Genomic DNA, 14989 nt, shown 5'->3' on the forward strand with positions numbered 1-14989 from the left:
TGTCGTGTATGATGCATTTTTTGTCTTATTAATCTGTACTCTGCCAAAAAGTCTCCATATGGGTTGTATCTGTGGACAAAAGACCAACATCTCCTTAGTTAAACATTTATAGCAAATTAAAGGATCACTGCAGGGAACCCTCCTCCGTTACCTAATTATATGAAGCATCTCCTTTTCAATCACATAGTATGACAAAACATAATGTAAGTCCAACATTATACCTCCTGACCACTGTTGGGAATATATATTACTTAGGACACTATATAATAATAATGTGGTCTGTTATTACTATGTAGAGAGATGCCAATATCTAATAAAGTAAACCGCAATAAAATGAGCAATATATTCCTATTACTAAAACACATTCCACCTATGTCTGTGGATGGTAATAATTATTGTCTGACTGGAGCTTTCATATGTCTATAAGATATTAGAAGAGAAGAAAACAAGTTAGTCTTCCTATCATCTAAAATGTTCTGCGGGCGTTTCATTGACAATTAGCTTTATCTAGGTCTTTGGCTAGACAAAGCTAATTGTCAGTGAGACGCACGTTGGCGTTTTCCTGGCTACATCTCTTCACTGTCAATAGAGAATGAGGTTCTCGTTATTCACACAGACTAGTCCCCACTAGTCCGGAGCTAGCACAGAACATTTTAGATGATAGGCAGTGAGCTGTACGCACTAGATTGTTTGCCGCATTAACGTTTCCCCACTCCCAGCTAGATCGGCAAACTCAGGAGGCAGTTAGCTACTCACCCCATCACATCTAGAAATAAGATGGTACAGGTCTCTGTTATTTTCAGGGAAAGGTATCAGTATGCATGAGGAATGTATTCCTGTTACACAATAGAGGGAATGCTAATGGACACAAACTATAAAATTAGTACTGAACAGCAACATAGTAACTATTCAGCCATGTAATGCCAAGACAATGAGAACTGCGGAGAGACTGGAACTACAGAATACAATAAGACAATTTTTGCAAAAAGATTATAACTGTACAAAAGGGGAGTTATTTATCCCTAAGGGTAAAATTTAATTTTTACGATTTTGAATATATATATCATTTGAGTATAAAATCCTCAATTTATTCAAGAGGCAATTGAATTGTATCCAGCAATTTTAAATACACATTTTGTTTAATCACTTACACTTATTTTATTCTTTATTATTCGTTGTCTTGTAAGATTCTAATTTTAACAAGTTATATTGTTTTTTTAAAAAAATAAATAATAAGACATTGCAAATAACAGTAACCATTTATATAAGGGAGCTTTCAGTGCACCACTTCTAAACTAACTTCTTTTCTCTTCTAACGACTAACGATATTAAGTTAATGGTTGCACCCCACAGCTAATAAGAGAGTATTAACCCTGTATGTGTGACTGAGGGCAAGTTAAGTTCCAACAATTGGTGCGTCAGTATGTTCCTTCTTATGCTTGATATGTCTATAAGCTCACAGAAATGGTTTCTCACCTATGTGATTGCTCTGATGTTTTATGAGAGCTGATTTATACGTAAAACACTTCCCACACTCAGAACATGGAAACGGTTTCTCACCTTTGTGAGTTTTCTGGTGATGAAGACGACCAGATTTCAGTGTAAAACATTTCTCACACTCAGAACATGGAAACGGTTTCTCACCTGTGTGAATTTTATGATGTTGAAGAAGATATGATTTCTGTCTAAAACATTTCCCACACTCAGAACATGGAAACGGTTTCTCACCTTTGTGAGTTTTCTGGTGATGAAGACGACCAGATTTCAGTGTAAAACATTTCCCACACTCAGAACATGGAAACGGTTTCTCACCTGTGTGAATTTTCTGATGTTGAAGAAGATATGATTTCTGTCTAAAACATTTCCCACACTCAGAACATGGAAACGGTTTCTCACCTGTGTGAGTTTTCTGATGTTGAAGAAGACATGATTTCTGTGTAAAACATTTCCCACACTCAGAACATGGAAACGGTTTCTCACCTGTGTGAGTTTTCAGATGTTGAAGAAGATATGATTTCTGTCTAAAACATTTACCACACTCAGAACATGGAAACGGTTTCTCACCTGTGTGAATCTTCTGATGTTCGAAAAGATCAGATTTATGCGCAAAACATTTCCCACATTCAGAACATGGAAACGGTTTCTCACCTGTGTGAATTTTCTGATGTTGAAGAAGACATGATTTCTGTGTAAAACATTTCCCACACTCAGAACATGGAAACGGTTTCTCACCTGTGTGAGTTGTCTGATGTTGAAGAAGATATGATTTCTGTCTAAAACATTTCCCACACTCAGAACACGGAAACGGTTTCTCACCTGTGTGAATTTTATGATGTTCGAAAAGATCAGATTTATGTGCAAAACATTTCCCACACTCAGAACATGGAAACGGTTTCTCACCTGTGTGAATTTTCTGGTGTTTAATAAGACCAGATTTCAGTGTAAAACATTTCCCACACTCAGAACATGGAAACGGTTTCTCACCTGTGTGAATTTTCTGGTGTTGAAGAAGACCAGATTTCAGTGTAAAACATTTCCCACACTCAGAACATGGAAACGGTTTCTCACCCGTGTGAATTTTCTGATGTTTGAAAAGATCAGCTTTATGTGCAAAACATTTAACACACTCAGAACATGGAAACGGTTTCTCACCTGTGTGAGTTTTCTGGTGTCTAGTAAGACCATCTTTCAGTGTAAAACATTTCCCACACTTAGAACATGGAAACGGTTTCTCACCTGTGTGAATTTTCTGGTGTATAGTAAGACCAGATTTCAGTGTAAAACATTTCCCACACTCAGAACATGGAAACGGTTTCTCACCTGTGTGAATTTTCTGATGTTGACGAAGACCAGATTTCTGTCTAAAACATTTCCCACACTCAGAACATGGAAACGGTTTCTCACCTTTGTGAGTTATCTGATGTGTAAGAAGACATGATTTCTCTGTAAAACATTTCCCACATTCAGAACAGGAAATTATTGTGTCACCTGTATGAGCTGTACTATGTAATGCAATATCAATATTATCAGAACATTTCTTATGACCAGATGATATATCTGCACTATGAAGTACTGGATGTATATTTATCGTAATGGTGTTTTCTTCTGGAGAATCGCATGTGGTGTTGTTATTTTCTATTTTAAAATCTGGAGACAAAATGAGATATTCCTCCAAGGTATTCCTGCTTTTGTGTTCATCTGCTGGAAATAAAATAAATATATGGATTTAGATATCTATTTTTGTATTACGGGGCTAAATGTCATACTATTAATAACTTTAATTGATGCTTAGTTGTTTAATTTCAATTTGCAAACTAAAATCTTTATTACAATTATAAATATAGAAACAACAAATGTGATTCTTGTGGAACAGATAAAACATGGTCTTAAAATTTAACACAATCACATTACCAAGCACACTGCATAGGCTCAGCCACAGTGACACCCTGATTACACAGCCACATTGGACAACTCCACCCAAAATGCAGACTTTGATGGGTAACATTTCCCAAGCTTACACATTGCGCAGCCAACATCATAGGACTGTCCAGCCTCAATCCTCATTCAGACACTTAGTTATCTCCAACAACGGTATGCAGGTAAGTCTGCTTCTCTTTAAATCGTTTTTTTACAGATTTGGCTTTTCATTGAAGGACTCCTCGGTGTCGGAATATTCCGCACCGCTAACCCATACCCAACCCTTAAATACAATCAAGGGTCACAGAAAAGAAGTAAATCTCTGCATTATAAAAGACACTCCCAGGAAGATGCAGTCATAATGTCCTATCGGAGTGTCTATCACATGCACTACTAACACAATTATATTCCCTATCTAATAGGTCAAAAAAGGAATAGCAAACATGAGTTTAGGGGGCGTATTCAATTGTCCACGGTTTCCGCTGCGGAAAAACTATTACCAGTATTACAGTAATAGTAAGCTTGATTTCAGCTCGCAGGTCCCTGAGCCGCAAGCTGAAATCCAGCGAGAAAAGTACCATAATACCGGTAATTACACGCACTATTACCGTAATGACGGTAATAGTGCGCACGCCGCAAGATTTTTTACTATAACACCAACAATTGAATATGCCCCTAGGTATCATTATAATTATTCCCCTATGAGGGTGCTATGATGGGATATAATAGACAACAATCTGGAACCACGTATTATCACAATAAAGACCTACTAACACTGGACTCAAATCTATACCTAAAATAAAATCACCATAAAAACTCCTACACATAAAATCATAATCATGACAAATATAAAATGTGATCTATACGCATGATAAATATAACAAAATGTTGCAGTACTACTGAAAGCGTCACAGAACTTTAAATGCTAATTCAAGTGAATGCAATCCTCTATAATGTATGCAATAGAAAAGACCCAAGTCCAAACGTTAGACTCTTAAGGACCACCTTCCTTTTACAATATCAAATGAAATACACATTGAACCACTAATGTATTATGGAATCATGGTTACAAAACTACTGCTAGAGCTCAGATGTAAAACCACTAGAAAAAATAGATCAAATGGGACAATAACATGATACAAACAGAACTATAGATGTTACTCGAGGAACCACTTGATTTCAAAATCTGTGTTTAAGCCATTGGGGGCTAATACTCCCATGGAGCAAATCATTTTCATTTCCGCTTTGGCGAGATCGTTTTTGGAGTCGCGTTTCCTCCAATTGCCCAAAATCCTCTTCAATCCGCAGAAATATTTAATGGACCTAATGTCACAATTATGTGCTTCCTTACAGTGTGCTGACAGAGAATGTTGGTCATAACCTTTTTTTATGTTTCTAATGTGTTCGCTCCAATGGTCTTTCAACCTCCGTCCCGTTCTACCGATGTACTGTTTGCCACAATGACACTCGGCCAGATATATACAATTTTTCAAATTGCAAGTCTTAAAATCTTTTCGTACATTCCATACAGGACCACGGGTGGGGTACGAAATTCCAGAGCTGGTGTTATCGACAGTGACTACCACGAACGGAAAAAACGAAAATGACTTCCCCAACCTCTATATGACTATGCCAATGCCGCTTCTTATCCAACCTCTTAGAGTTAGGCTTAAGTGTAACAGGTCTGATGAGAAGCGGCATTGGTGCTTTAAAAATAGTCATACAGAGGTCGCAATTTAAAATGACGTCCAAAAAACATGTCGTTCTTACTGGTGATCGTGATTTGTTATCACACTGTCGGGGACTTGCTGTGTCATTCTTTGGGTCAGTCATCATTTATTCTAAGTCGGGTAAGTCATTTTCGTTTTTTTCCATTCGTGGTAGTCACTGTCAGTGTTATCAGCACCGTTAAAGTGACTACCACCGAGGACCACACCTAAGGAATCCTTTAGTCTTAATGGGGGTTTTCTTAAGAGGTCTAATGATTACACTTTTAACCAGCGTGTCCTTTAGGGTGGGTGCTCATCTATAAACAAAACGTGGTTTATTAAAAATAACATCCTGTAAATCTGGATCTCTTCTAAGAATGGGCCAATGGTGGCTCATAATTTTCTCTATGTCTTTAGAGTGTGTATTATATTGGGCAATGAAAGGTATGCCTAACACTTTCTCCAAATCGTTATTCACGTTATTTTTCTCCTTAGGGATAAGTAAACTTTCCCTCTTCATATCATGAACTTCATTAATCACCCGATCTAAGCCAATCTCTTTATATCCTTTTTCTAGAAATTGTTCTTTTAAAGTCTGTGCTTGTAGCCTAAAAGTATCTGTTTCCGTACAATTTCGTCTTACTCTCTGGAATTGTCCGATCGGGATACCTTCGAGCCCCACTTGATGTAATGATTACTGTCCGTTGGGATGAAAGAATTAGTATCTGTTTGCTTATGAAAATTCTTTGTAAATAATTTACCTTCCTTAACATATATACTTAAATCAAGGAAAAACACATCCTCTTTGCTGGTATCAAAAGTCAGTGTGATGTTAAGAGTGTTAGTATTTAAACTATTACCAGATTTGCCGCTATGGTGGGGTCACCCCAAATATGGGTGTCTTCCCACCACCTCATGAACATATTAGCGTAACTGGGGGCAAATCTGGTTCCCATGGCTGTCCCTTGTTGCTGTAAATAGAAATGGTCTGAATACAAAAAAAAAAATTCTAAGAATGAATTCTATACCTTCCAATACAAAATTCCGTTCAACACATTTCATTGTGGAATGGTCCAGAAAGTATTTCACTGCCTCGATTCCTTTATCATGCTTTATAATCGTGTACAAAGAACTGACGTCTGATGTAACCGATGTGTACAAATCTTGCCATTCTACTGTACTCAATTTATTTAAAATGTCCATTGTGTCCTTCAAATAGGACCTGATGGTAATCATAAAGGATTGTAGATGCTAATAAAAATAATGAGAGAGGTTAGATGTAATCGATTCCGTGCCCGCTACTATAGGTCTACCAGGGGGGTTGAGGGGATTTTTATGAATTTTGGGGAGGGTGTATAAGACTGGAATTGATGGATTAGTGATCTGGATATACTCTTTCACTTCCTTTGAGATAACCCCTTTTAATTCATATTTTTCTAATTACTTATATAGTTTTACCGATAATTGTTCTGCGGGATACCCTTCTAAAATTTTATACGTCTCCATGTCATTCAGTTGTCTCATGATTTTTTCATGATATTTAACCTTATCTTGAATTACCACACTTCCCCCTTTATCTGCCGGCTTGACTACTATTTCACTATTGGATTTTAAGTTCTTCAAGGCTGTTCTTTCTTTCTTACTGAAATTGACACCCCGTGGGTTCTTTCTTAATTAGATATTCTGTAAACCCTCTTTGACCAATTTCTCAAAAGTTTCAATTAACGGGTCCTTTACAAAGAGTCGGGAAAAAATTAAGACTTTTTTAAAAAAATACATTCATCTTCCATATTTTTCTCTGGGTCATCCTTCCTTTTCTTAAAAAATGTCTTAAGCGTTCATTTTCTTACAAATTTATGGAGATCTACAAATAAATTGAAGCTGTCAGGTTTAGTCGAAGGAGCAAATTTTAAACCCCTTTTCAACACATTATTTTCATCCTCAGTAAGAGGATATTTACTAAGATTATAAATATTAACCTGGTCAGTATTCAATGTAGTTATTTCCTTGTTATCACTTCTATTTTTTCCTATATGTTTCTTCCTCCTACATTGTCGAATCTATCCCCCTTTTCTTCTACGTTTGTTATGTATCAATCTGATCCTCCTAAGAAAAATTCTTGCTGGTTGAAAACATCAGATCTGATCCTGGTAGTAATGGGGGGTTCTCTAGATGGAAAATTTCTCCAATTTTTTCTATTCTTCTCGTATCTGCTTTTGTAGGTTCTTCCTACTCTTCTCCACCTATAGTCTTCATTTTCCCTATTATACTTAGGTCGGGACATGTTCAGAATGAGTTTTCCATTGTTCCTCAATTTCTTTTATGTCCAGCCCCTTTCTGTTGGAAATCATTGTCTGATCTATTTCTAAAATTTTGATTGGTCACAGAATATTTCCTCCTCCAAAACCTTATTGGGGTTTTCTCTCTTTTATGGGACCTCATAGATTTATTCTGATTCATAAGGGATAGTGTGCGCTGTAAAAAGATCTTCCTTATCCCTCCTAAATTTCTTACATTTTCTGTCTATGATATATTTCTCCTGTATTTTTAATTTGTGGATTATATTCTATTCTGTTTAAAATCCTCTAAATCCGAGAAAGGAGAAGTGATCTTAAAATGTCAATTTCCTTTTATACCACAGTTGTCTGCCAAATATAACTTGTATGTTTCTCTGTGCTGGCGTACAGGCTGTGGTGTAGAAGGGGGGGGGGGGGGGTGCAGGTGGTAGTTAGAGCCGCTGAGCAATCAGCTGAGCATATTAAATAATACAGAATGAAGGAAGGTGCCTTTATTTATATGGGTGAGAGTCATCACTGGTGCCCAGCAAGCCTCAGCCTCTATATTAACCTGACCACTCTAATGTCCGTTTCTATCGTTATCAATAAAGATTGTACTTTATTAAATGTGAACTATTTACAAATGTAGGTGTGTATGTAATTGTATTTGCTTTTTTTTACCTGTTCGATTGGGTAATTAACCCTGATATGACGTAGCGTACAAATTGCACTTGCACAGAAAACTATTATATATCAATAGTAATTAAGAATGACTTCATCCAACTATTCGACTTCGACTCTACAGGGCAGATTACTGCGTCTGCACCAGTATCTTGTTATGTCTCACTTGCTTCACTATGTACAAGATTTTTCGCTATACTCTGACAACGAAACCAGTTGATTTCCAATAATTTTGCATACTGACTCACATGCATTAACCCCCCTTGTGCTGACAAACATCTTGAACTCAATTCTGTACCCTGACATCCTGGCTTTGATCCTGAGGATTGTTCCTGACCAGACTTACATTACTCTTATGTACCAGACCTACGGCTGTGACCCTGATCACAACTAATTAACCCTTAGCAACCTGTTCTGCTCACAGCTCCGCATCAGACACAAGTGTATGCTGGGAGTTGGATTGTGATGCCGGTTTCCTATGTTAAATTAGAGACAGTACAGTCAATGTGGCCTATGACTATCATCCTATTCCAGAAACGTATCCTATGTCTGCTGAAAACACTTTTGAGCAATAAAATTAAGTTTTCATCATTTAAACACAGTTGTTGTCAGAGTGGTCACCAGCCACCAGGGTCCATCCTCAAAGCCACTAACAGCACAAGCTAGTTGCACAGACTATAACAGACGTCCCTTGTACTGATGTATAAGAATCACCAGAGTGTGAGGAGGAGACTGGTCAGATATCATAGCCCACAATGATTTCCCTCATTACTTTGTACTGACAGAGGAGGGTGTAGAATAAGAGATTGTTGTAGTGACTGAACAAGGAGAATATGTGACTATTCTGTAATAAGTGTTTATTACTCACCTGTGCTGATATCTGTAGGTATTTCCTCCTCCTTACACTGCTGATCACCCCTCACATACATCTCTTCTTCTCCCTCTATAACTTCTACCTTAATATTAGTCAGATCTTCACCCTAAATAACCAATAGAATAACACCTGATTTCATTAATCAAGATTAGACAGAATAATATCAGTGTAATAGACACACACAGTTTCTCTACAGATCATATAGAGAAATGTCACTTTGATATTATGGTATAAGGAGAGAATCTACATTCCATCTACCTGACACTCCTGTGGGACCCTGTGATTTTCCTCCGTACAATCCTGTGAATAAAGAGGACGGGGACATCTTTCTGGGGAAGTTCTGTTACTGGATCCATCTGTAGGAGACACACAGTGGCTGAATACGTTGTTTTTTTTTTAAGTGATTTATCAGATGATGTTCGTACATTAACCTACACAACCTATAACTTGATAGGGAAAGCAGGAATGACTCCATATAAAAGTATATAAGGAGGCATCTCGTATATGTTCCAACCATAAAGTTATTGTAATACAGCAATAAACAGGCAGGATCAATGGGAAATGTCAACAACAGTAACCTCTGTAAAAAAGGGGATAGATATCTGGCAATATTGTTTGATTTTAGAACATGATATAGAACAATGTATTTCTAGAATCTCCACATATCCAGCAGTGACACAAAGCAAAGGGAACCAGTTTGTGTTTATCTGAGTAAGTCTCCAGTAATAACGTGTTCCCACTGCTTAACACAATTCAGTAATAACTGCGCAAATCCCAAAACATCCCACAGAGGAGGGTCTGATCCCATACATAGAGCTCACAATGAGTCTGAGGATGGGAAACATTTTCATGTTTAGGAGAAAGGACAGAAAATGCTTCACTTGATCACAAAAAGAGGAAATAAGTAGAAGGGAACCTACCAGGTGACTGTGGGCAGATGATGTGTAAGATCTGCCTCAGTATAAGTAGATAGATTACAGTGTAAAGTTGGGATAGGTCACATGATGTCTGTGTGCCCAAGAACCTCACTGACTGCCTGGACCAAATGTAGTAAAAGGAGGAAGACACATAGGGAACTGGGGAAGTCGGTGAGTAATATAAATAGCTTGAAGTTAAACGATTGCAATAGTAGAATACACCACGGGGTAATTCCATTCACATATAACAGATTGTTAGGTCAAACCTTTACCCACTAGGTACTTAGAGAGCGACGCACTTTTGTACCATCACAGAATATCAAATTACAGACAGCCGGTTTCATCATTGTTTGGGGTTCTCTGTGTAAGACACAATATTCTGGTCATCATGTGAGATAGCAGCCAGCCCTGTCTGGTATCATAGCGGATCTGCACTTTATCTGAAAGGTTGTCATTTACTCATACTCACAGTGAGGTGAGTGAGCAGAGGACAAGGATCCATTTGTCTTAGTGGGCTCAGAAAAGGCCCAGTCTACGATCAAAGGACTTCTCTGCATGAGTACAAAGCAATATTGTAGGAGGCCCCATGAAGAAGCTAGGTAGATTAGACTAAGTGCTTTATAGATGATAACCTACGTTTATCTGAAGGGAACAAATCCCAACTGATCCAAAGGAATAATGGGTGGTGGTGTCAGAATAGCTGTCACCAATTCTGCAGGTCAGGAGATTTAAAAGAAAAAAATAAATGAAAATAACAGCACAGTAATAATTGTGGGACCAGTCAATCTGTCTTTGTAGTGACCATCTTGTTTTACAGGAGGTTAAACATGCTCAATGGGAAGAGACCAAACCTTCCACATACATAGATATAAGAAGCCTTCACACAATAATATTATATATTATATATCTCTGTCAGTTTCCAAGTCGCCAAAATGCAGATGTGTGAATGTAAATTATTTGTACCTCTGCTGCTTTATGAAAAGAGGGGGCATCATCTTCGAAAGTCTCATGTGTACCCTTAATCCCACAGATCGTGTTTAGAAGTTCATGGTGATCTCTTCAAAGTGGAGACATTTCTACTTTGTGAGCGTTAACGGCCTCTTTATGAAATGTTCAGTTTTTCTTGGTAGGAAGACAGCAAAAGTCCAAATATCTTCCTCCAAGTCCTACCAGTTATCAGCAGACACTGCTAAGCCGTTTAAAGGGAATATTTGAAGCTGAGGAGCGTGTGGGTTTCTCTCGTTCCAGCTTAGTCTGCTGGTGAGAAGCCTCCACTCCCTGGAGTTTCAGAAGAATCCACCAATATCCTCTTGAGCAGGACGGTTCTTCTGGGTAATAAGATTTGGTTTCACTTAGTAGCTTTGGCCATGATCTCCTGTTAAATATGCTGCATGTATTAACTCAAACAACTTGTGATCTCACAGCTCACATCCTATCACATAACCACAACATGCATAATTTTACATGTAATAACATACGAGGTTGTAATGCAGATTGCCTTACAAATAGTATTACTATTAGTGCACAGGGAGGGATCATGGGTAATGTCACATGTGGTCTCATTCCATTGATCAGTGATGGCATTATCACTATGGCAACGTCCATTGTACTGATGTATGAGAATCACCAGAGAGTGTGGGGAGGAGACTGGTCAGATTACTTGGCTGGTAGGACACAAATGATTTGAGAGGGAGAGCGGAAGTCTGATAAGAGGGTTCCTCATCAGAATACGAGATTGTTGTAGTGACTGAACAAGGAGAATATGTGACTCTGTTTTCTGTAATAAGTGTGTATTACTCACCTGTGCTGATATCTGTAGGGATTTCCTCCTCCTTACACTGCTGATCGCCCCTCACATACATCTCTTATTCTCCCTCTATAACGCCTACCTTAATATTAGTCGGATTTTCACCCTAAGTAATTCAAAGATAATTAAAAACCACTTTAATAATGTCTGATTTCATTAATTGAGATTAAACAGATGAATATCAGTGTGTTGCTCTAAAGATCATATAGTGAAACGTAATTTTGGCATTTGATGGGCCCCTAAATTCCATCCACCTGATACTCCTGTGGGATACTGTGAATAAAGAGGACGGGGACATCTCTCTGGGATATTTCGGATACTGGATCCATATGTACGAGACACCCAGTGACTGAATACATTGTTCATATGTGGTTATCAGATCATTTGTGTACCTAGGTGGCATCAAAACTGCTCTGCCTTAGTCTCCTCTTACCTAGTGAGGGTGAGAGCAGGAGAGTGAAGCGTTATATACACTCTACTAGACAGGTGTTATAGGAAACAGTCAAAAGTAGGGGATGTATTTGTAATGTAAGCTCTTCTCTTCACTTTCAATTCAAACATTTAATTACACCTAAAAATACAGCAAAAGCTGTAAACATTGAAGTCTGATGAATGTATCAGTGATTAGAAACAACATACTGTGTGCATTGTAATATATCCCAACTTCTGTAAAGATTTGGGGACTAATACTTCTATCTGAGACTGTCTATCTGCTGCTCAGTTACAGCTGTGCAGATGACTGAGGCAGAGCAGAAAGTACCAAACTGAGAACTGACATCATCCTGTGAGCCAGAGAGGAGAGGCTCATGGGAAGAATACATTTAATAAAAGAGGTGGTCCATATATGGCAATATAGGAATATGCCTATTAGGAGGTTGTATGGTGGGCATTATGAGGCTGTGAGGTCAGCACCATGAGGCGGGTATACTGAGTCTATTATCTTTCATTTAAGGTACCACAAATGGTCCGCAGCGCCGTACATGAAATTTACAGTAGTGTACAATAATACACAGTGGGCATCAATCCATAGAACATTACATAATACATTATTAGACTAAACAGAATACAAAGTTCACATATTTACTGGTTAACTGATTACACAAATAACTTGATCTGCTTAATCAAGTTATTTACAGGACAGTGAGTGAGAGTGATGGTAATGTCCAATGTGAAGTCGTCCTGGGCTAGGGAAGCAGCCTATAGGTACAGAGGGTGATATAAAAGTACAAGGAGAATACGAGGAAATAGGGCCATGTATGTGACACCTTACATCCTGAAGAGAAGGGGAAGACACAAGTAGGTGGCACTGAGTGGGGGTGTGGAGGTGATAGTAGAGGTAAAGGAGTTAGGAGAGGGCTGATAACCACGCTTGAAGCATGGGAAGTTAGAGACTAATCTGATAGGGTGTAGGGCAGTGGTTCCCAAACTTTTGCAGTTCATGGCACCCTTAGAGTCTCCAAATTTTTTCAAGGCACCCCTCCAAAATAATTATTGAGCAGTCCTGTTTTAGAAGTAGTTGGGTCAAAAAAATTTAATAAGTATTTAGGTCAGGACAGAAATACTTATTTAGTTGTATGCAAAAATGCCCCCTCTGCATCCAGACACTCTGCCCTCAGGTACTCTGTCCCCTCTGCATCCAGACACTCTGCCCTCAGGTACTCTGCCCCCTCTGCATCCAGACACTCTGCCCTCAGGCACTCTGCATCCAGACACAGTGCCCCCTCTGCATCCAGACACTCTGCCCCATCTGCATACAGACACTCTGCCCCCTCTGCATCCAGACACACTGCCCCCTCTGCATCCAGACACACTGCCCCCTCTGCATCCAGACACACTGCCCCCTCTGTCACGCTGCCCCCCCTCCGCTGCTCTCTGTCACGCTGTCCCCCCTCCTCTGCCATCTCTCACGATGTCCCCCCTCCTCTGCCCTCTCTCACGCTGTCCCCCCCTCTACCCTCTCACGCTGTCCCGCTCCTCTGCCCTCTCTCACTCTGTCACCCTCCACTGCCCTCTCTCACGCTGTCCCCCTCCACTGCCCCTCTCAGGGTGTGTCCCCCTCCACTGCCCCTCTCAGGCTGTGTCCCTCTCCACTGCCCCTCTCAGGCTGTGTCCCCCTCCACTGCCCCTCTCAGGCTGTGTCCCCCTCCACTGCCCCGCTGTCTGCCCCGCTGTCACCCTCCTCTGCCCCGCTGTCACCCTCCTCTGGCCCGCTGTCACCCTCCTCTGGCCCGCTGTCTGCCCCGCTGTCACCCTCCTCTGGCCCGCTGTCTGCCCCGCTGTCACCCTCCTCTGCCCCTCTCCTCTGCCCCGCTGTCACCCTACTTTGCCCCTCTTTCTGCCCCGATGTCACCCTCCTTTGCCCCGCTCCCTCTCACTCCTCTGCCGCGAGCCAGCCATAGGAAAAAACAAAGAGCACATAAACTTACCAATCCACGCGGCGCCGGGACCCAGCAGACTCCTCTCTCCCGCAGCTGTCACTGACGTCGATATTCAGTGACAGCTGCGGGAGAGAGGAGTCTGCTGGGTCCCGGCGCCGCGCGGATTGGTAAGTTTATGTGCCCTTTGTTTTTTCCTATAGCTGGCTCGCGGCACCCCAGTGACAGCGCCGCGGCACCCCTGGGAGCCGGGGCGCACACTTTGGGAACTGCCGGTGTAGGGGATTGTTACACTGGTGAGGAGCAGCCCAAGCAAAGTCCTGGAGGTGGGAGTGGGGAGAGTTAGTCAGTGTGGTAATAAGGCGGCGGTCGCTGGCACAGCAGAGGGGTCGGGAAGGGGTGTGGGTAGTTATAAGATAGGAGGTGCAATGATGGGGGCTACGTAGGTGAGGATAAGGAGTTTAAAACTAATTCTGTAAGAGGAGCCAGTGTAATGACCGGCAGAGAGCGACAGCAAAGATAGAGCAGCAGCATCGAGGATTGACTGATGAGGGGCAAGGAAATTAAAATAATGTGGCTATAAAATGTGTATGAGGCAGAATTAGGATGATATGAAGTAGGTATATAGAGGTCATACAGTGGACATTAAGAGGATATCAGGGGAGCAGAGTATGAGGCAGGATTAGGATGGTATGAGGTAGGTATATAGAGGTTATACAGTGGACATTAAGAGGATATCAGGGGAGCAGAGTATGAGGCAGGATTAGGATGATATGAGGTAGGTATATAGAGGTTATACAGTGGACATTAAGAGGATATCAGAGGAGCAGAGTATGAGGCAGGATTAGGATGATATGAGGTAGGTATATAGAGGTTATACAGTGGACATTAAGAGGATATCAGAGGAGCAGAGTATGAGGCAGGATTAGGATG

The 14989-nt window shown here is 40.3% G+C and overlaps 1 protein-coding gene across 1 annotated transcript in view; it reads right to left on the reverse strand.

Annotated features, from left to right (window-relative positions):
- Positions 1-1436: 1436 nt before the first annotated feature.
- LOC142095499 (uncharacterized) overlaps positions 1437-14989 on the reverse strand; it is an 80219-nt gene continuing 66666 nt past the window's right edge. The window contains 3 exon segments of the mRNA XM_075178444.1: positions 1437-3201; positions 8952-9063; positions 9216-9333. Coding sequence (XP_075034545.1) covers positions 1457-3201; positions 8952-9063; positions 9216-9333 — 1975 coding nt within the window. The 3' untranslated portion in view covers positions 1437-1456.

The sequence above is a fragment of the Mixophyes fleayi genome, chromosome 6 (genome assembly GCF_038048845.1).
Source record: "Mixophyes fleayi isolate aMixFle1 chromosome 6, aMixFle1.hap1, whole genome shotgun sequence".
Lineage (NCBI taxonomy): Eukaryota > Metazoa > Chordata > Amphibia > Anura > Limnodynastidae > Mixophyes > Mixophyes fleayi.